The sequence below is a fragment of the Cibotium barometz genome, chromosome 38 (genome assembly GCF_041138505.1).
Source record: "Cibotium barometz isolate CiBa-2024 chromosome 38, ASM4113850v1, whole genome shotgun sequence".
NCBI classification, from domain to species: domain Eukaryota; kingdom Viridiplantae; phylum Streptophyta; class Polypodiopsida; order Cyatheales; family Cibotiaceae; genus Cibotium; species Cibotium barometz.
The window spans coordinates 5,529,688-5,552,638 of NC_141083.1; the positions used below are offsets into that span (position 1 = coordinate 5,529,688).

Sequence of the window (22,951 nt, forward strand, 5' to 3'; positions counted from 1 at the left end):
TCCTACTCTGTAATATCATTATATCACCATCTAAAATATTGGCTGAGACCAAAGACACTTGACGTTGCACCAAAATGCTAGAATACTAGCGCGTGCTTGATGAATATCATTAGATAGCACCTCACGAGTGCCCAAAATCTCCTAGTAAAACTAAACACACAAATCAATGATGCTATGAGGCTTTGAAATCAATGAATTTTCAAGCCTCACAATATTCTCTCCCAATGAATTTTCAAGCCTCACAATATTCCCTCTAGCATAAGAAGGATGCAACTGAGCATCAAATTCATGTGTCTGACAATTATTATCCTTAAGGGCCTCCAACCGAAGAGATAACTTAGCCCTCGTAAAACTTGCCTCCTGACATTTAGCAACTCTACGAGAGAGCCAAGTAACAAGATTATCCACTCTATTATTCCCTGGTGATATAGCCGCCTGAGATTGCAAGGCCCCCCAGTAAAGATTGGGGCAGTGTCAGCTCTTGCCTCCTTTTCGACACCTAATAAATACCATTCTGACGTGCAAGACGTTGAACATTAGACAAAAAGCAATCCCAGGATGATATTCCCTGCTATATAAAATATAGCTGAAAATTATCAATCAATTGCAGCATGTATCCATGAAAGACCTCATGATCAAGAAAGCTATGATTGAAAACGCAAAGGCAACCTCTCAAGCAAAGTTTTCTAAATTCCACAGGCTGATGCATTATGTCCAAGACCACTGGGAAATGATCCAAAAGAACATGATGCCTCTCCACAGCCACTTTCAATATCTCAAGCACAAATAAACCATTGTGCATAACATACATTCTATCAAGCCTACTCCAAGTACCGGGATACGGCGAGTATCAAAAGTAAAGCCAGAATCATAAGGATGCATCCAGGACCAAATGTCCTGCTTAAGGACTAGAGACATAAAAGAGTCCCAAACCCGCCTTTCTAGATTATCCATTATAGAGCGAGGCGAATTAGCTTGATCAGCAGAAGAGCATAAATTAAAATCCCCCATGAGAAAACCTGGTTTTCCTAACCTCAAGCATTGTTGCAGATCCTGCCAAAGAGAACAACGAGCCCCTACTGTATGGGGAGCATACACACCAACCAACCAAAAAAGTAAGTGATCTCCTCAACCATAAATCTACCATGTACATCTTGATACAAAGCAGAAGGCTGAAATTAGATTTAGCCTCCAAAGCTTTGGTGGCTAATCAGGTTTTGCTTGCCTCAGCTTGGTTTATTGCCTCTTGTTGGTGCTTCTCTCGTGCGTGCATTGGCCAATTGCAGAGATTGATCCGCAATTTTCTCTGGTCGGGCTTGGATGGCACCTCAGACACTCGTGCCAGGGTAGCTTGGCTCACAATTATTCAGCCCAAAAGAGAGGGGGGCTTGAATATTATCAATCCGAATGTTCAGTGCAAGGCATTGCTTTGCAAACTTGTGGTCAGAGGTTTCCTACCAAGCACTGAGCCTTGGAAGGATTTTTTCTTGTCTCAGATTTCCAGATGTACACCTAGGGTCAGGAGAGACTCAATGCCCAACACACGTTTTTTGTTCACAGAGGCTGATATTAGGGCACCATCTTCCCCTCTTATTGCAACCATTGTCAGAGCATGGAGAAGCATGAGATATTTTTTGTGACAAAGGCTTCCTAGGTCTTTGGACGAGGTTAACCGACAACCTATTATGTGGAACGAGTTCATTAGGGATGAGGCTGGTCAGCCACTTGGTGCATCTCGTTATATGCAATGGTCAGGATGGGAGAGATACGCATACATAGTTCTTGCTTGGAAGACCTTTAAGAGTCTTCCGGAGGATTGGAGAGTTACATCCACTCAGCATCTTAGGGGCTCTCGCATTCGTATTGATCAGATTGATGCAGCTATTCCGCATGAGTGGCTTTCTGGGACCTTTCACGGAGACTATCATCCTTGGCTGGGAGTTTTTTTGAGGATAGGCATACCTCTACAGGTCATTGCTCTGCCAAGCCAGGAGGATACAGATTTCCTCGGGATACAGCATTGCAGAGAGATTTGGGGTCCTCTAGCCTAACTTATGGGCAAATTGAGTGGCCGAGCCATGCATGTGACTTGGGGGGCAGTTGCTTGGCTCTCCCAGTCCATTCCGCAACTTTCTTATGAGGGCAATGGTACAGATTCTGTTTTTTTCATTCGTAGAGGTATTGCCCAGCATGGTTTATTGCAAGATGTTCCTCACTCTGATTATACACCCCCTAGACAGAGGATTGACACCAGTTGGGAGATTATTGCCAATATTATAGCATGGCAGATCTGGAGAGCTAGATGCACGGAGGCTATTGAGGGTGTCCAGATTTTTGGGTCTCATTGCATTAGTACTATATGGGGTGATATCATCCACACTCTTATGGCTACTTGGGCTTGCATTCAAGGGCCCTCTCGTTCTGCACAGGCGAAACATGTGATATTATGCAGGAATGGGACCATGGCATCTTCTTCTCCTCTAGTACCACAGGTCTTACATGGCATCATGATGCTCCTCAGTGGTTGAAATCACCTTACATATTGGGGTGATTCTATTCTCTTCCGGCTTATAGCTGTGATTGTTGTATGTTTCTCTCATACTTAATAGAAGTCTCTTTCTGAAAGAAAAAAAACAAGTACTTACTGAGGCTGCTACAAACTAGAACTTTCATGTCATAAAATCAAAAGAGATATTCGGACTGAAAAATAATCTTGTCTCTAATGAGGAGCTTGTTCAGTAATAGATCTAACTCTGTTTTTTCCTCACCAAGAAGTGGTGCTGGATTATCATGAAAGAGCTCTATAGAAGGGGCATGTTCCCAAGCCACTTTTCAAATAAAGGAACCATTCTCAGGAGAAGAACCGTGGAAGACATTAAAATCTTTTCCAAAGACAATTCCTTGATTTCCTTATTGTAAACTTACATGTTTAATGGGACTTCTAGCTCGGAGAGGGAAATAGCCGGAATGTGATGATGAGATTAAATTAATACCTGCCAATGAGGTCATAACTCAGGTGGTAAAAGTGTTTGTCTAGGACCAAGAGGTCCTTGTTTCAAAATCCCACAAGGTGCTTCCTCGCCGGCATCGCCTACAGGCTGATAAAAAAGTGCCCAAGGGCAGTGAAAAATGATAACAACAGGAGGATCGTGGGCCTAAGCCTAGCTGAGGGGTGGGGGGAGAGGAAAAAGTTTAAACTAATGCCTATTGGTGGCTCTGAAGAGCACTTGGCACTAAACATGTTTTAAGAGTATTTTTATTTATAAATTAGGGTACAGGGGCTTAAGTTAAAATACTCTAGTGTACACTATAAAAGTGAGACATAGGTTCAAAATGTCTTTGGCTTTATCCCAAGCCTAACAGGCTCTAGTGATATGGGACACCAGGGTTTGGGTGAGGAGCTTTGCCTAGTGCTGGTCTAGCCTCCTGCTCAGAGCTCGCCATGGGAACTATGGCTGGAAGGTGAGCTCACCAATGTCCAAAAAACCAAAACTAGCGTGCACTTGAGATTAGCAAGCCTAAGCTGGTTGGACTTGTAAGGCACTCATAGTAAGGTCTAAAACCCTGATTCTTTCCTGCCTATTTCAGTTATGCAGTGGTATACCATAGAGAGATGGACATTTTTTCCATGGCTCACAGTGCATGTGGGGCTGTGGTTCGCACTAACACTAACATGACAAAGGATGGAACATTTTGGAGCAGAGACCAGCTGCATCATGTGTGGTTCTGTAGTAGGGTCCAGACTCCATATTCACACAAGGCATTCTTCATTATGAAGGGTCGAGACTCCATATTGGACATCTCCATGCTTTACTATGAGGGTAGCCATAGCAGGTTGCCTTCAGTTCGGAATAAGGGGCTATCACGGTACACACTTCGAGATTAAAAGCTGTTAGTGCATGGGTCTATCTATGGCACTCCAATTCCTCTAAGCTCTCTCTCTCTCTCTCTCTCTCATGCTGATGACACACTTGCGCCCTTACTAGCCTACATGTTCAATAGAGCCATGTGTGAGGGATTCCCACCTTCCTGGTCCACTAACACCATCACCCCCATCCTCAAAGACAGAGATCCACTTGACCCCAATAACTACAGGACGATCTTGATTGGAAACAGATTGACCAAGCTATATGGATCTGTGCTAGAGACAGAGCGCAGTTCCTTTGCAGAGAGACAGGAATGTAGGGCCCAAGACAGGCAGGATTCGGAGGGAGCTACTCTTCCACTGACCACATCTTCACCCTTCAAGCCATCATCGAGGAGGGCAGAGCACGCTATCAAGGAGATCTCTAGTACTATTGGGGTGAAACAGGGCTGCCTTTTATCACCCACTCTCTTTGGCCTTCACATTGATGAGATCTTGAGCTTCATTGATGGATTAGGCAGGCCAGGTGCTCCACTTGCAGACGTAATCATTCCCCTCCTAGTCTACGCAGATGACATTGTACTCATATCAGATTCAGGTGAGGGGCTTCAGAGACACCTGGATGCTCTACAGGTTTTCTATACGCAGCGAGATCTCACTGTTAACCTTGGTAAAACCAAGACCATGATTTTCAACACCTCCCGCCCCTACACATTCCGATTGAGCTTCACGTATATACTACAGGGGAGCCCCGGTGGAGACTGTCCCATCATATATGTATAGGGGAGCCCCAGTGGAGATTGTCCCATCATTGATGGATTAGGCAGGCCATGTGCTCCACTTGGAGGCATAATCATTCCCCTCCTAGTCTACACAGATGACATTGTGCTCATATCAGATTCAGGTGAGGGGCTTCAGAGACACCTCGATGCTCTACAGGTTTTGTAAGATCTCACTGTTAACCTTGGTAAAACCAAGGTCATGGTTTTCAACACCTCCCACCCCTACACATCCCGATGGTACTTCACGTATAGGGGAGCCCCTGGTGGAGATTGTACCTCGGAGCTACTCTTAGTGGGCCCCCACTTTACCATGACCACAACAAAAGCCAGAATTCTTCACGCCTTTTGGCTCCTCAGTGGCATGATTGTTCTTGATGATTAACAATCATACGACCCTTGTCAACATCAATACGAGCTGTGAGCATGCCCTCCTGCTCCAAATCTTTAATCGCCAATTTTGGTGATTCTACACAGCCTTCTCAACCTCTGAACTTCAACCACGTAATCAAGTTCCCAGATAATGCACCTCAAACCAGCAACGAAGCAAGAAAAGCCCCTGGAACAGCCCAGAGAGGAGCTACAATTTCTTTTCCATGATGAGACATACCACGGATAGCATTGTATCACTTTGGTCTCATAGACCCATTGGGTCTTTAGGAGACGTTAATACAACTTTCTTTCTTTCTTCTTTCTCCGAAACCCCCTTTGGTCCCTACACACGAAAGAAGAGATTGCGACCCTTATTCATAAAGATCTTTACAGGGGAAGTGCAACAATGCAGGAAGACTCTGGGCAGGCATTCTGCCGAGTCTTGGAACTAAGCTTAGACCTACATCAGAGTTGCAGTGTATATCTGGAACTAAAAACCATCATGATCTTTTGTCCCACAAAAATAGTGACTTCTTGTTCTCTACTCAGGCTGTATTTCCTTTCCAAAAAAAGAAATCCAAAAAATAAAAATTGCAATACTAAAATAATGACAGATCACTCAAAAAGAAGTCATCCAATTTCACACTCGTTCTTGTGCCCCGACATTGGTGGAGGGGGCCCGCGGGAGGAGGGGGGGGGGAGAATGGGGGGAGAGGGGTGTGTTGGGGGTGGTGTTAGGAGAGCAGTTTACCAAGAGTAGCCTGCAAAGGAATGCTGTAAGGCATTTGGCGAAGTTTGTTTTCTTCTTTATCATATTGTAGAACTGCTACATCACCTGAATCTTCTCCAATATACCTGTTCAATTATGAATAGGTCAAAACAGTTACCACCAAAGAATCACAATCTTTATGTGAGACAGAGGATGAAGTTGATTGCTGCTGTCTGTGATAAGGAGAATAAGATTGCAAATCCTAATCTCTTATCTCACATGAAAGGGCTGCCCTGAATCACACAAAAAGCAGTTATGTTTGTGTGCCATCTGTGAGTTTGGGCAAGTACTCCTATCTCCAGATCCCATATCTACAAACAGGCAGCAATCCACAAACATAACATCAGAAGACCAAAGGACTCGCTCAGTTATTTAAAACCCATCAAAGTTATTCAAGTTGACAACTGCCAACACTGATCCTGATGCAAAACAAGGCAATACAAGTAGCCCAAAACCTAGCATGTCCCTACTCTTATTCCCTTCAAATATGGAAAAGGCCTTCTTAAAGAGCTGCATCCCAGCACAGCTATGTCTTATTCTAAATACACAATAATCACCTGTAAAGTGTTTTCTGCAGTGATGTTGATTATAAAACCCTGATTGTTTGCAAACTGTTCCACACAAAATTCAGAATTTTGTCAAGCACTGCACCAAGTTGAAAATGAAAAATTAATGCATGTCCATAGCTTGGAGCTAACAGCAAACAATTGGCTTCCATGTACAGCAAACCTCCAAGAATTTACATCTGGATTGCAAGTCAGATACTAAGATTCCTTCGACACCATCACTTCCAATGAGCTTTATCCTCCCATCCCTGCAGTGAAGTCTATAGTTTATACAACACTACAATGTGAAGTTATGAAGACAAAAGCAGATCAAACAAGTCGAGGATGTTGTACTTAGGGTTAGCAGCAGGTAACTAACCTAAGGTGGATAGTACATACACATAACGTGAGTGTAGAGAGAAAGAGAGAGAATGCTCAAGTGCACAAAGAATTTGCAGCACGACTCAATGATAGATTGATTAGATGTGTTGAAGTTCACCAAGTACAATGCTTTTTGTAGGCTTTAGAGTAGCCTTATCTTTTGACACATACACAGGATGCATGTCAACACACACACTAATAACATGTAGCACACTTATCTTATCCACATATAAGATGGTTAACAAACATGAAGCTCCGAAATACCCAACAAACCCCCCTTCAGAGCGAAGGTGGTGAGACCCAACATGCAAAGGACGAAGCTACCTTCTAACTCCATCACATGCTGCAAGGGAGCGATCTAGCCATGCACACCTCCCATGCCATGCTAATCCTCCAATAAGCAAGTGACCGAAGCAACAAGGCCAACTCTTCGTCACCCCCCTAGCTCCTAACAGGAATAAAGGATAACACAGTGAGAGAATGGTTGAAGGCAACAAGCAGAAGACTTGAAGCAGCCAACAATGATCCAACACTTGAGCAAAATGATGAATAAATTAAATGGCAAAAAGCATGTTCTTATATACAACACAAATAGCCAAGTCTGCCAGTAGAAGAAACCCACGACTAGTGAAAATACCTACGACTAGGAAAAGTCCCTAAAAATGTGGGAAAATTTACCCATGACTAAGTAAATACACCAAATAAATATGCTATATAAATGGTACAATAAATGGGATAAATGCTAGAAATGAACACAGTCCAGCACCTCCTCTCCGCTCCAACACGGTGGACCGACTACCATACGGGTCAAGAGCTGATCAATAGAATCTCGAGGAAGAGGTTTAGTGAGAGGTCAGGTAGATTGTCCTGAGAGGGGCAATACTCCATAGACATGATGCCGTCAGCGACCATCTCACGAACAAAGTGACAATGGACCTCAATGTGTTTGGTCCTGCCATGAAAAAATGAAGTTCAAGCCAACACCAAGGCACTCTGGTTGTCTGTAAGAATGCAAACAGAGAAGTTCGAAAGGAAAACTCCATCAGGATTCTGATAGACCTCCATACCAAGAAAGTAGTGGAGAAGTTTTAAATCGGTCATCTCAAAACTGGGAGCTAAATCTCACCGGAGCTGTTCAATCTTGGCAAGATGAGAGCCAGTGATTAACAAATCATCAACATATAAGACGATCAAACAGATCAAAGTATCCCGAGCAAAGAAATAGAGACTGTTGTCTGCAAAGCATCTCTAGAAGCCAAGGGAAAGAAAGAATGCAACAATCTTATCCTACCAGCCTTGGGTTCCTGTTTTAAACCATAAAGGGCTTTGTGCAATCTGTACACCTTACCCTCGTATCCAGGAACCTAAAAACCTAGAGGCTATTTAACATAGACGTCCTCATGCAAGTCGCCATTGAGTGAAACCGATCCCGTCAAGTGGGAAAGACTCCGTTGGACACCCACACGCTTAATAGCACAACTTTAAAACCACAAATATGAAATGGACAACTTAAAACAACTTGAACTTTAAATGAACAGAAATGGAAAGATGGACACCAGCACTGGGGCCGGAACGGGCCGACCCCCCCCTCAATATATGATATATTTATTGGGAGTATTTAATGAATACAATGCTCCATGGGTTCTGAGAACCAGATAATGTCCATGTACATATGAAAACAGTACCAAACAAGTAGGCTCGGATTTCGATGAAGAAAACTCGAAGCAGAACGACCACTAGTGTGGTCCAATCACTACGGTCCTGTGCTTTCACTGGACTCCGCGGAGAGCACCTCACTGGTGTTCCGAGACCACGCACAAACACGCGCTCGCGTACTAACGCCTGGCTCTCCCGATCTCAGCACCTTTGGACCGAGGTTCGCCAATACAGCTTGGACAACCCGGCACCGAACGGGTGTTGGCCGAGCGGGATGAATCCTTTATCAGATTTAAACATATAATACCTTTCTCAAATCTGAAAATCACTTACTTGTAGATGGTTGATAGGAAACCAATACCCATGTGTGCAGTTCCTAGTGACGAACACCAAGAAGCAAAAGCACGTCGAGGGGAGTAGTGGCCTGTAGAAAGATACAGCCTCCTGAAGAAGAGAGAGAGCAACCACCTATGAAAGAAGACACAACCTCTTGCCAAAAAGAAGTTGGAGTAGCCGCCTTAGGAAAGAAATGCCTTGCTGACTGCAGTGGAGGAAAGGCAGCCTGATGGAGGAGATGGAGGCACACAGCCACCTGCAGCCTGCTGGACAGAGGGAGCAACCACCTTGTTGAGTGAGCACAACTGCCTGCAGGAGAGGAGGTGCAGTATGCGCAGCTGTTTGCTGTAGTTGGAGCAACACAGCCACCTGGTTTCGAGGAGGAGGTGGTGTAGGCGCCTGCAGGGAAGGTAGGCGCAGCCAGCAGTAGTATAAGCAATCTCCTGCAGGTTTCAATGCAGCCACCAGCAGCAATATTCAGCCGCCTGTAGAGGGCAGGCGCAGCAATAAGAAGATAGATGGTGGCCACCTGCTGTGCAGTTCGCAGCCAGCCGCCTGGGGACAGGTACGAGCAGAATATAGGGAGCCGCCTGCAGCAAGCTAGTCGCCAGCAGAAAGAGAAGAGTCGCCGGTTGGTGAAAATCAGCGCCAGGGAGAAGCGATTGATTCCACGCTTGAAGGAGAGAGCCATATTTAATAATAATCATGTGGAGATAAACTTGGTCATACCCACGTTTGCATGTGGGGGGCTAGTGGGGGTAGGTGACCATGCCCACCCCCACACTCACTTAAAAGTGAGGCTCCCCACCTTGGCCCCTAAGTGGGTGCCCAAAGGGGGTGCCCACTTTTAAATAAGTGTGAACCCCTAACCTTATAAAATAAAGGGGTTAGAATAAAATAACATTAAAACAACATGTACCATATACTTACCACCTGTTCACATGCACTGAAACTTGTCAGAATACAGGGCAAACTTCACGACTCACTGGCAGGCGTCCCCGCTCAGTAAGTAACACGTCAAGCAGGCAAACACACAAATACATGTCATGCGAAAACAGTTTCAAACATACAAATCATGTGTGCATGTGCAAATAATAACATGGACATATCTCCCGTTCATGGAACATGTACAAAATATCTGTTGGCACAAAACTGGCACGACATAAAAACATAAAATCCTGGTCTTCCTATGGAGTGACAGTCCCATAGGTAAGACACAGTTCCAGGCACGAGTCTCCCTATGGTGTGACAGTCCCACAGGCGAAACACGGCACGAATACTGGCTCTTCCATGGCGTGACAGTCCCATGGATCGAACACAGTCCAGGTCATACACGGGTGGCACTGATCTGGCTCCCGTCCATACGACACCATCCTGCTAACACACGGGTGGCACCAGTCTGGCTCCCGTCCATGTCAGCAAAATACTGGCCTCTTCACATGAGACACCGGCCTGGCCTCAAGTAAACGAGACGCAAAAACTAGGAATGGACCAAATGGTCGGCCAATTGGTGACATTGAGAAACGCCGACGTGACATCCATCTGATAAACCAGCCAGTAAGGATGAGTGGAGAGAGCAAGAATTGTCCAAATAGTGGTGTCTCTCGCTATAGGGGCAAAAGTTTCCTCATAGTCAATACCCTCAATCTAAGAATATCCCTTTGCAACCAATCTGGCTTTGTGTTTGTCCAAAGAACCATTGGCATGAATCTTGGTTTTAAAGACACACTTGACCCCAATGACCTGCCTATGCAAAGGCCGGTCCACAAACTCCCATGTACCATTCCTTTCAATGGAATCTATCTCGGCCTCTGTGGCTGCCCGCACTCAGAAGAGCAAGAGCCTTGTTAGTTGTCGTAGACTAATATGACTGCACCACTTTACTCATCAAGGCGAGGTTACAAAAATGATGAATCTATTGTAATCTCTATGCCTGTGTCAAAGGTGCTATTGAGGAGTCATCAAGCTGATGAAGATTAACATCTGAGGATAGAGAAAAGTTATGTCGGAATGAAAGTTTCAGAGGGAATTAGCTACTCCGTCTCAAACTTCTATTCTTAAGGTAGTGTCGTGTGGAATTAATCTATGGTATGGGACATTAGATTGGTTTTACATACCTACCTCAGACGTATCTATGTCTTCTATCTTTCACCAACGAGTGTTTGTATGTGGAAGGTACCTATGTGGTATGGGACACTTAGATCTTTTTTCACATGCGATCACTTGTTTGGTTTTATTTTCAGAAATTGTTTGATGTGATGATCTTGTCCTCCACCTGTGCCATGAAGCCATCCACTCATTGATTCCACAACTGAGGACAGTTGATTCCCAACAGGGAGGACTGTTATGACCCATGTTATTTGAATAATAATCATGGTCATTTAAATTTGTATATATTTTTTATGATGCCTATTTCTCATCATGAACATGTTAGGATTGATTGATGTGATGTCAATTGATTGTTACTACTGACGTGGCTTATGTTTATGAGTTTAGGTGATGAGGTGTGCAAGGGTACCGATTTAGGTGTTGCACAGTGCGAGGGTACCGATTTAGGTGTCGCACGGATGGTGGATTGAGTCATGGCGTGTGGACAGATCTCACAATATTTTGTGGCTGTACTATGGCGTTTGATATTATTTTGACATCAGTGTGATGTGTGTGTGTGTGCACGCGTCAATTTATTGTACAGTGTGCGTACGAGCATTAGTTGATTTATTTTGTAATATGCATATGTGCACAAGTTAAATTATTGTATTAGAAAAATAGTGCAAACCTTAGAAGGTTTGAGGACAAAGGTTAATTGAGGACAAAGGCTAAAATTGAGGACAAAGGCTACTTAAATGGCAAAGTCCAAATATGGATGTATACTTTATTTTTGGCTGAAAGCCTACTTTTTGGAATATATAAAAATACCCACGCGAGAAGAAGCCACTCACGTTGGGGGGGGAAGATTGCACCCAATCTTGTGTTGCCTTGTGTTGATGGTGATGTATTTCTTTCTCTTACTCTATGTTTTGTTATATGTTTTAATTTTTAATTTAATTCAAGTAGTTGTTTTGATGTTTGATATAATTTTTATGAGTCTTTTGATTATTCTCTTCAAGAAAATTGAAGGTCCGGTTGCTGCAAGGTGCTGGTGTCAATGAGTTCAAGAACTACACTGCCAAGTACATGTCGTAGCCTTTCTCTGCAATCCGAAACACTGAGAGTAGATTGCTGGAGAGCTTGGGAACATAAAACACATCTCGGATGGTAGAAGGCTAGCCAGGAGAAGAGTTGAGTCACACGTTACCCACACAAGAGGCCTCAAGGCTGGAAGCATCGCCAATGGACGCCTTCAAAGAGCTAGGCTGAATATCGTGTAGAATGGACCTGTCATGAACATGTGAGTAGTGCACGCCAACCCGATGCGCGATGAAGTAAGGGAGGAAGATGCTAATGGAGCAAGTGCATGGTGCTATCACTAGTCTAAGGTAGGGACAAAATACAAAAATTAGGGATGCTGCAAAAAATTTATGTTGAACTACAAGGAGGGAGGGCTGGAAAAAAAGAAAACACAGGCTGATAGCCTTCTTGTGGAGTGTAGAAGCAAGAACCTGAGAACCTCAGTGCTCTGATACCGTGAGAGAATGGTTGAAGGAAGCTAGCGGAAGCATAGGATAGACTTGGAGTAGCCAACAATGATCCAACACTTGAGCAAAATGATCAATGAATTAAATGGCAACAAGCATGTTCTCATATACAACACAAATAGCCAAGTCGACCAGTAGAAGAAACCCACAACTGTGAAAATACCTACGACTGGGAAAAGTGCCTCATGACTAAGTAAAATACATCAAATAAATATGCTGCATAAATGGTGCAATAAATGGAATAAATGTTGGATATGAACACAGTCCAACACACAGAGCCTTTTATAAGTGAAGGCACACAAAACATACAAACATTTGTCACAAATCTTTTTCGGGGGACAACTCAGGTAGAGAACCCTTATTGACTCAACACAAACTAGAATGCCTTATCATCCAATTTTCTACGTTGTTGCACAGGCACTAAAGCATAACCCAATCATAGTCTTCCTCATTGAGGGAGACTTGGACGATTGCTTTAGTTATCTCTTCTTCTTCAGCCAGCTCCTCCTTATCTTTAGAAACAAGATCCGCATGGTGCTTTTCTTGCTCTTTCTCAAGCTTTTTAAAACAGTTTGCTTCTTTGTGGCCCATTCGTTTGCAATACCTGTGTTGGATCTTTTTATTGCTTTTCCATTACTCTACTCCGACAAAAGCCTTTTCGTGATCAAGATTGCTACTAGCTTGTTGTTCCTCTTTATTGCTTCTATCCTTCTCAAGAAGCAAAGCGACTAGGCTTTCAAAGTTTGTAGTTGCGACATGAAGGATTTCCAAAGTCTCCTCATACCGAGTGATCCCTCGCATACTCTTAGTGAGTACAACAACATTGTCTTCGTCTTCAGGCTCATATTTGAGACTAGCAAGTTGCTAGGCTATTAACCCAAACTTGGCCAAATGATGACTTAACTCTTCATTTTCAATCATGAAACTTAAGCTTCAAGAAAAACTTAAGAGTTGGTGATTTTATTACCGAAGATACCTTCCATTTTCGCCCAAATTTGCTTGGATGTGCATTTGAAGTCTTTGTGATGCACCAAGGCATCTGCAAGGCTTAGGCCGATCAAGGCGATGGCTCTCTCATTGCGTTGCTGCCGCCACATCTTCTGGTTGTCTAGTTCAACATCTCCTAGATCTTGGCCGTCTCCTGAGACTATCTCCCATACTCTCTCTCGCATCAGCAGCAGCAAGAGTTGCATCTTGGTTTGCTAGGTGGGGAACCCGATGCCAAAGAATCTGTCGATTGTTGCCATTGATAGTGCCATGACACCGAAGCAGAGTGGGCAAGCAGAGATAAGATGCTAATGGTGATGTCAGAGCAGAAGCTCAGCACATGTGCGGGAGTTGAGGTGGAGGTCTAGGGCTGTTTTTTTGATAGGTAGCAAACAGCAGAGTAGAGGCAGCACGTCAAGCTAAGCAAGACGTAGGCGAAGAGCAGGCAAAACAGTCATAAGCGGCCGAGAAGGTCAACAAACAAGCAAAAAAATCACCACACAGCAAAGGTGGAGCCCCGCCCAAGGAGTGGGCAGCTCAGCCGGGGGTCCTTCCCCCCCCCCCAAGTCCGCCCAACTAGCTGAGCAACCAGCTTAGTCGGCAAGGCTATCATGAGCACTACCACACTTGGCAACGGAACGTTGTGTGGGATGGTGGCATGCAGGCGGCAGGCGAAACTAGTCAAGGGAAGTATGTTGGACCAAGAAAAGACGAGGCCTCCGGCGGTGGTCCGAAGCCTGGCTCTGATACCAAATGTTGTACTTAGGGTTAGCATAAGGTAGCTAACCTAAGGTGAATAGTACGTACTCACAATGTGTGTCACGTGCACCCTGCACTGGGGCACACAGTGACACATTGTTATCATCATCAATGCAACATTTGTACAGATGTAATACATTTTTCTAGGAATATTTGTCGTACGCCATGACCCCATTGTGAGCGCTCAGTCCAAGGACAATCAGGCACAAGCTACGTAGGTCAGTCTCCGAGCCATAGAGATCAATCGAGAGTCAGCCCTCTTAACCCACTTGGAGAATTCATCAGTTGGGTGCATGTAGCAATCATCCTTCGCCTAGGTCTTGCATTAGCAGCATATAACAGCATATAGGTCCGAATGGCATGCCCATGGGCTAGCCGATGGCTGGTAAGCCTGTCAACAGCTTGGTCAAGGGCTGTTTACAGCCCTGACCCTCTATTTGAGGCAGCTGAAAGCAAGCAAAGACAACATATCCCTATCGGCCAGCAGAAGGGGCAGCCATGGGACAAGAAGCAGCCTGCCTTCGCCTCTGTGCAGTCAGCCAGCAAACTGGCAACTTTAAACAAACAAGCGCCAGGATTTAAATAGCATTTAATGCTATTTTATTGCTTTTTCTGGCTGACCAGCTCCTCCTAGGACTATATAAGCAAGCGCCTAAATTCATTATCGTTCATTCGAAAATTCAGTAAGTCTTCAGCAAGACACAAGCAGAATTCAGCAACAAATCAGCGGATAAGCATCCTACTCTCTCCATGCAAATATTGAAGCTCCTCTTCCATTCGCAGCCAGCATATGTGCAGTCCTACACCTACCTGGACTTGCATAAGTGGCCCAAAGGGTCTTCTACAGTGCCTTGGATTGGTGGATACCCAGACGACGTACGCTCTTCCTAGTCTTTGCGTTGGCAAGTCATATCGCTTGTTCTCAAGCATTGTACAGCATTCTCCAAAGAATTAATATAAGCAAATACTCCTACTTGCAGCAGGAAGGGGGGGGGGGAGAGAAACTTTAGTGGGTAATTGGGGCCCAATACTATGTCATCTACTTCTCTTCTCTCTCTCTCTACTCTGTGAATTGGATGCTAGAGACCTCACCACGTAAAGGTATAAAGAAGGCCCTATTGTGCATTACCATGATCAACCTCAATGCATGTAACAATGTGAATGTAGATAGAAAGAGAGAGAATGCTCACATGCACACAGAACTCACACGACTCAATGATAGATTGATGTGTTGAAGTTCACCAAGTACAATGCTTTTTGTAGGCTTTAGAGTAGTCTTATCTTTTGACACATACATAGGACACATGTCAACACACACACAAACTAATGACATGTGGCATACGTATCTTATGAAGGACCCAAAATAATGGCTATGGAAACATTTCATTTGTAAGCACCTCAGCCTGGTCTTCTGTAAGTGCAAGCACATCTTTAAAACTGGATACTTGAGGAGACTCAAAAGAGAGTCTCAAAACCTAAGGCTTTTTAAGATTTGCCAATTGCTATATACTGACCAGATCTCTCATGTAGAAGACAGTTGGCCTACTAGTAAGCATATCAATATGTGGCACCTACAAAGGTGTGCTAAAGTTCAAACAGCCAACTTTGCAATACCTCATGCAGACTTGACTATGACATAACATTGGTATGTCTTAGTTGCCTTATCTCAATACCAAGAAATAACAAATCTGTTCAATTGTATTCTAACTTGTTGGGGTTAATCACAAAATTTGATGTAACTACTCTTAAAGGTAATAAAGGTTAGACTTCTGACTACTCCAATCTAGTGAAAATTCTGTGTTATGCTTCACAGTTGTTCCTTCATTTCATTCTTCAAACTATGTTCAAATAATAAGATCTGATTTTTCAGCTCCATTATGTGATGTTAAAGATGTTCATAAGCCGAAACTATTTTTCTATGAATGTTTAAGCGACAAGAAATCTAAAAAATAAAATTTAATATCTCTTGACAGCACCCTGAAACCATGGAAATCAATCTATATTGTGGACCCATACATGGTCCACTTGACTCTGGACCTTCGCACATGGATTCAACTGCAGGTGAAAACCCTGGTGCATGAGCGAACTTTGCAAGGTTAAGGTTTGTGACTCAACCAGGGAAGCATCCTGAGTGAAATCTAAAATCTCAATCCCAAGCTTTGGAGAATTAACAGAAGGGGAGGATTGTACAGCCGAATATTATCATGTGTTTCTTAAAAGCTTCGAACTTCAAATAGGACTGCCACATGCATCAATCCTCAGATGCATGTGCCAAGACAAATGAGGACAAGTACAGGGTGGAATAGGACAACTAGGGTTGAGCAGACCTTTAGCGAAAGGAATGTGTGTAGGTTGGGCTTTGCACACACAACAGATGTAGGTGCACACCTATGAGGGGTTACGGCCACCCGGATGCACATGGCCCATGAGAATGATCAAGCCAAGAACAAGGAGCAACAACGAAGACCCGTGTTGAGCACTATTGGTTACTCTTGGAAGTGTGGGATGCTTGTGTTATGGCAAAATCAGTAGCTAAACAGCATGATGTAGAAATGGACAGGTTTGGGTAAGTTTTAACCCAGCCCAGCATGAGCGCATGAACTGACTTTAGGGCCAATCGCGATTCGCATGGCATGTAACATGTGAAAACCCAAGTAGCCTGGCTGCTAGATGAAGCCACCCTCTGTGAGCCTGAGGAAATGATCTCTGCGAGCTCCAAAGGTGCAAGCCATGTGCTCTGTATGTGGAGGCTAAGGAGGTCGAACCGGATAGTCAACCTCATGGAAGAGCTGGAGAAAAGGGGAGTCCAAGCTGTACTGAAGAGGTGCGAGGTGGTCCATCTAGAGCCCATTTCCTGAGAACCAGGTGAAAACTCGGGCGTCCCATGCTCCAGTGTCACCTTCAAGTGCGAGCTGTAGTGAGGACTCTAGGGCAGGCCTTGGGTATTAGTGGGGGCTCATCCTGCTGATGTGGTGGAGGTAGTTGACTGTCTAAAAAAGGGTGTCCACCACTATTGAGCCTGCAGCGAGCTCTGCCTGAATGACCGCATGTGGGACCGATGGTTTGCTGTGAATCATGCAAGAGAACATCATGATCTGGGGCCTCTCCACACGCTGCCAATCCTGCTGAAATAGATCTGCTCCCTACAAAGGTGCCCCATACATCAAGGCTAGTGTGACGGTGTCAAAGAGCCAATCCTTCATCCTGGCTCCTTGAAATGGGCCTCAAAACACTATCGCTCAAGTAGGGCCAAAGCTGCATATCCCTGTGTCACTCTAGTGTGTGCTGCTGCGGTCATGGTAAAGCGAGGCCCACTAAAAGTAGCTCCAAGGTAAACACGATGGAACAATCTCCACTAGGGCTACCCTATACGTGAAGCTCAATCGAGATGGTAGGGGCGGGAGGTGTCGAAAACCATGACCTTGTTTTACCAAGCTTAACAGTGAGATCTTGTTGTGTACAGAGAACCTGTAGAGCATCCAGGTGCCTCTGAAGCCCCTCGGCTGAATCTGATATGATCACACTGTCATTTGCGTAGACTAGAAGGAGAATGATTCTGCCTACAAGTGGAGTGCCTGGCCCGCCTTATCTGTCACTGAAGTCGGGATCTCATCAATGTAAAGGCCAAAGAGCGTGGGTGATAAAGGGCAGTCCTGTTTACCCCAATAGTACTGGAGATCTCTTGTGACATCCCTCCTGGGGCTCTCACCCGTCCTGTGACTGACTAACAAAAAGAGCGATGATGCTCCAAATCATGTCGGTCGGATGGACCCCAATGTCCTGTAGGCACTAGAGGAGTCGGGCCCAGGAAACGGGATCAAAAGCTTTGCAGAAGTCCACAAAGCAGCAATAGATCCTCTGATGATGGTTCGAAGAGTGAAGATGTCGTCAAGGGTAGAGTAGCTCCTCCAGAAGCCTGCCTGTCTCGGACCCCTACATCCCTCACTCTCTACAAAGGAACTGCTCTCTGTCTCTAGCACCAATCCATATAGCTTGGCCATATGTGTGGCCAATCATGATCGTCCTCTAGTTATTGGGGTCAAATGGATCTCCCGCTTTTGAGGATGGAGGTGATGGTGTTAGTGGACCAGGAAGGTGGGAATCCCTCACAAATGGCTCTATCAACAAACATGTAGGCTAGGAAGGGCGAAAGTGTGTCCTCGGCATGGGCGAAAGTGTGTCCTCCGCCGAGTCCCTCATGATCCGATGCTCGCCCATTATGTAGTCTACCAATGGCCTATTGGGATTTCGGAGTTAGTTGGTGAGCCCTTATTAAGGTCTAGGTCAAAAGATAAGGCTTGATGCCTATAAAAGCATGTACGTGGGAGGTATAAGATATCATTTGAGTTGTGCAACATCTCTCTCTCTCTCTCTCTCTCTCTCTCTCTCTCTCTCTCATGGCACTGGATGGAGTTAGACATAGATCTGCATAGCATGCTTGTACTACCCCTTCAGCATATAGAGATGCATCTTGCCTTAGCACTCCATCCACATCCCCACCCCCCCCTTATATTGTTTGTATATGGGCCCCACCGATCCATGATGATTCACAGTTGTATCCAAACACATGCACACTTTTTCTTTTCTTTCGATGACCGGAAAAACACAGTTGTATTATTTTTTGTCTCATAGGCCGACTTTGGCCTCTCGTAGACGTTAATATATCTTTCTTTCTTCTTTCTTTCTTTCTCTCTCTCTCTCTCTCTCTCTCTCAGATCCTAGCTTTCAGTTTTCAGTTTTAGTTTACTGTTGCTTTTTTCTTTTTTCATCCATGACGAGATTTCATGGACACTTTGTACACATCATTTTAGTCTCATAACACCTTAGGGTTTTTTGAAGATGTTAATCGCTCTCTCTCTCTCTCTCTCTCTCTCTCTCTCTCTCAATTGGTGTATCAGATCCACCAATTGTTGTAACCTTTTTGGTCTCATAGGTCATTTTGGCCTTCTGAAGACGTTAATATATCATTTCATTTCATTTCTCTCTCTCTCTCTCTCTCTCTCTCTCTCTCTCTCTCTCTCTCTCTCTCTCTCTCTCTCTCTCTCTCTCGTAGACCCATCTACATCCCTCACCACCCTCACCTCACAGCTCACAACAATCGCATTATACCACATACCCCCCTCCCACATCCACCTCACACGTGTCCCACCACATCCACCTTCTTCATAGAAGACATGGTGGTTAAGGCTACACATAGGCTTCAGAACGGCCAATCACACGATCACGAGGGGCTTATAGCTGAGCACTTCTCTTATGCAAGCAACACCCTAGCACCTCTCCTAGCCCATATGTTTAATAGTGCCCTCTCAGAGGGCTTTCCCCCCACCTGGTCATCACATTATTGCGCATATCCATAAGGCGGGAGACCCCATGGATCCTAATAACTACAGAACCATCATGATCAGCCATATCTTGGAAAATCTCTATGGATCTATACTTGAGTCTAAGCTCAAGACACTAGCAAAGAGAGGGATACAGGGCACCAGCGCAGGTAAGAATCAGGAGGACCTTCTCCACACTGGATCACATATTCATGCTTCAAGCTATCATCAAGCAGGCCAAGGCAGATGGCCGCCGACTATACTATTGCTTTGTGGACTTCCGCAAAGCTTTTGATAGAGTGCCTCGGGCCCATCTCCTACAGCGCTTAGAGCATCTCCGGATCTCGTCAGACATGATCTAGGCTATCATTGCCTTATATGAGTCAATTATTAGCAGGATGAGATGCCTGGGAGGACTATCAGAGGAAGTCAGAGGGAGGACTATCAGAGGAAGTCTCTAGCACCATCGGAGTGAAACAAGGATGCCCACTATCTCCGACCCTCTTTGGACTTTACATAGATGAGATCTCAGATTTCATTGACGGCCGGAGGCCGAGGAGCTTTCTAGGAGGTATTCTTGATTCCATCCTTTTATATGCTGATGATATTGTGCGCATTGCAGATTTTGCGGAGGGCCTACAGAAGCACATGGATAATTCCCAGGATTTTTGAACACAGAGGGGACTCTCAGTCAATTGGAAGGCCTCCGCAAGAAGATACAAGGCAAGAATAACAAGATTGAAGAACCACTAGAGGAGGAGATTCGAACAATTAAAGAGACCCAGATGCAACAACAGCAATGCCAAAGGCTTCCCTAGTGATAGGGGAAACCCGGGCAGAAATGGAAGCCCTAAAGGCTATTGTCGAGGACCATATAGTGGAGGAACTGAATTCACAAGATGGTCTAAGGACGGACTTGGAGCAGCTGAAGGCTGCAAGTGATAACTAGCGGGAAGAACTACAGACCACCAAGAAAGATTGGGTGGAGGTGGTGAAGAAGCACAAACCCCCGCAGCGCATCATACATGAGACTCTCAAGGAGGTGAAATGCAAGAAGGAGAAGGGCCTCCAGGTGCAAGTGTCGGGGCTACAAGTGGGGGCTTTCCCAAGGCAGATACCATGACACTTTGCGAGATGATAGGAATGGACGGGACTGCCCCCCGTGGTCCCCACTTTGCAGATACATGGAGGGCATGGAAGGATATGACACGAGAGCGGCCTTTCATCATCAGATTCCTTGATGCCACCAGCAAACAGGCCTTCTTAGACAGACGGGCTGCCCTCAAGAGCACACAAGTGCACATGAGGGGATGATCTCACCCCAAAACACGTGACACAACAGCGTGAGGCGATGGTGATAATTCATGAGGACTGTAGAGCGGGTAAGCAAGCTGTCTACAGAGATGGCAAGGTCATTATCACTAGCACCATCCCAAATAGGGACGCCACGTCTATGAGACCAAACACCTGAGGTTAGTAGTATGGAACTACAATGGCACCCTATGGTCAAATCCAGAAGCTTTGAGCAAGATTCTCACAGGGATGTCATTTTCTATACAGAGACTCATCAAAGCCCTGAGAGGGGTTTACCATACATAGCCGAGTATGAGTGGGAGTCAGATTTCCAAGGCAAGACCCGCACATCATGAGGAGTACGTGGCTCGGGAGGGGTAGCTATCCTTTTTTAGAACCCACCTCCAACGACAGATTCTCAGTATCGTCCAAAAGGACGAGAATGCACGGTATCTTTGGGAGACATTTCTTAGAGCTGAGAGTTGCAATTTGTCTTGTTATCTATAACGGGATGTCCCAATGGCCCTCCACCGATGCCCCACCTCCTTCCCTTACTCAGGGGGTATCAGCAGCGTGGACTACTCGATTGGATCTCTAGCTTTGGCACACCTTCTGCCCAACTTCTCCATCCTGACAACCCCCTTTCAAACTGACCATGCCTACCTCTCTTTCACTCTTACTTGCACACCACCTGCCCCCTGCCAACACCCTGCATCTCACATTACACCCAGGTCCATTTTGATCATGAGCTTGACCCTGTTTGCTCTAACCACATCTAGTGCCTCCAGGATGTGGATCCTATTGTCCTCCTGAGTCCTACTGTAACTTGGTTGAACACAATGCTAATCAATACACTTAAATACACTAAGATTTGATGGACACTTGCTCAAAATACAAGAAGTAAATTGCTGAATTGACAAGAGACACACAATGAGCCGAAACGGCCGACCCCTCCCTCAAATAAAGTATATTGATCTTGGGAGAATCAAGTACATAGAGTCATGGGCATTTCTGACCAGATTTCCATACCAATGCATATGAATACAGTATTGCAAACAAGTGGTTGTCGATATAGACTTGCAACCCGCACTACCCTCTCAAGTGCCCATGTTCCCTACCATCTGCTCTCTATTGTTCCACCAACACATGGTAGCAACAATCTGCAAGAAAGCACGTAGGACAAGAGAACACTACACAGGGGATGACAGCGTAAAAGCTTACCAATAGCAAGTAGAGTCGATGACAGCGAAAGTCTTTGCGATGGAAGTCCTTGGAGTGTTGAGATCTTTGATTTGTCGCCTTTCTTCGCGACAAAAGTCTTCAAGAGGATAAAGGGAACCTTGGGAAAGCTTCCCCTATGGTTCAACTTGAGAAAGAAAGGCTGAAATTAGGGTTTTCAGCAAAAAGACCAGAAATTATAGCAAAAATGAGAGCTGTTTTGCTGAATTTCAATCATTGGGAGTGAGTAGGAGAGTGATTAGCACTTGGAAACACTCTTGGAAGCTTGGAAAACACCCTAGCAAGTTGGGTATGGCTATGGAGGGCTTGGAAATGGAGAGAAATAGTGGAAAAACAGAGTTTTCAGCCTCCAAAAATCTTCATGAAGAGAAAACACGAATTTTCTCTTAATAAGTAAGTGAATTGGGGTCCAATCAGGTGAAGGGACATGGGGAGATGCCCATTTATGAGTAAAAGGGGAGGATCAGGTCCTGGACATTGAGCCTTGTCCGCCTCGGGACTTCAATGAGTGTGAACTTGGAAGTGGTCATAATTTATAAGTGTCTTTTGGGCGCCCAAACTTTAATGAAGTGGGAACGCACTCACTTATAAATATTGGCTAAGTCCTAAGGGCTATTTGAGCCTAGATTGGGTAAAACTTACCACCTGTTCACATGCCACACAACCATGTCAGCATACAGTTTCACACGCACGGTTCACGGGCAGGCGTCAAGCAAGCATGAAAACAGCATGCAATTGCAATTGCAAGCAAGCATGAACTACACATTGGTCAAGCAAGCATGAAAACAGCATGCAATTGCAATTGCAAGCAAGCACAAAGATGCTATGCAATTTCAATTGCAAGCAAGCATGAAAACAGCATGAAATTTCAATTGCAAGCACATAAAGATGCTATGCAATGCAGCATTGGTATGGACAATCCCCATTCATAAGACTATACCAAAATAGACGTGCTCCACTCAAGTACACGAGGTACCAGACCCAATGGAACACCAATCCACCAAGCATTTCCAG

General features: G+C 44.9%; 1 protein-coding gene across 34 annotated transcripts in view; it reads right to left on the minus strand.

The window, feature by feature from the left end:
- The window catches only part of LOC147616276 (uncharacterized), a 141,148-nt gene that overhangs the window by 98,351 nt on the left and 19,846 nt on the right, over positions 1-22,951 (minus strand). For 28 of the 34 annotated variants that reach the window (XR_015262466.1, XR_015262465.1, XR_015262468.1 and 25 more), the window contains exons 3-6: positions 6,515-6,599; positions 6,343-6,396; positions 6,005-6,096; positions 5,768-5,871 (exon numbers count right to left, since the gene is read on the minus strand). Coding sequence is in view for 28 of the 34 variants with exons in the window: in XM_086777327.1 (XP_086633453.1) it covers positions 5,768-5,871; positions 6,005-6,096; positions 6,343-6,396; positions 6,515-6,599 (335 nt within the window). In the remaining 6 variants the exon portion in view is untranslated. The remainder of the gene's footprint in view (positions 1-5,767; positions 5,872-6,004; positions 6,097-6,342; positions 6,397-6,514; positions 6,600-22,951) is intronic. The other 6 variants (XM_086777332.1, XM_086777331.1, XM_086777330.1 and 3 more) reach the window with 2 other exon arrangements.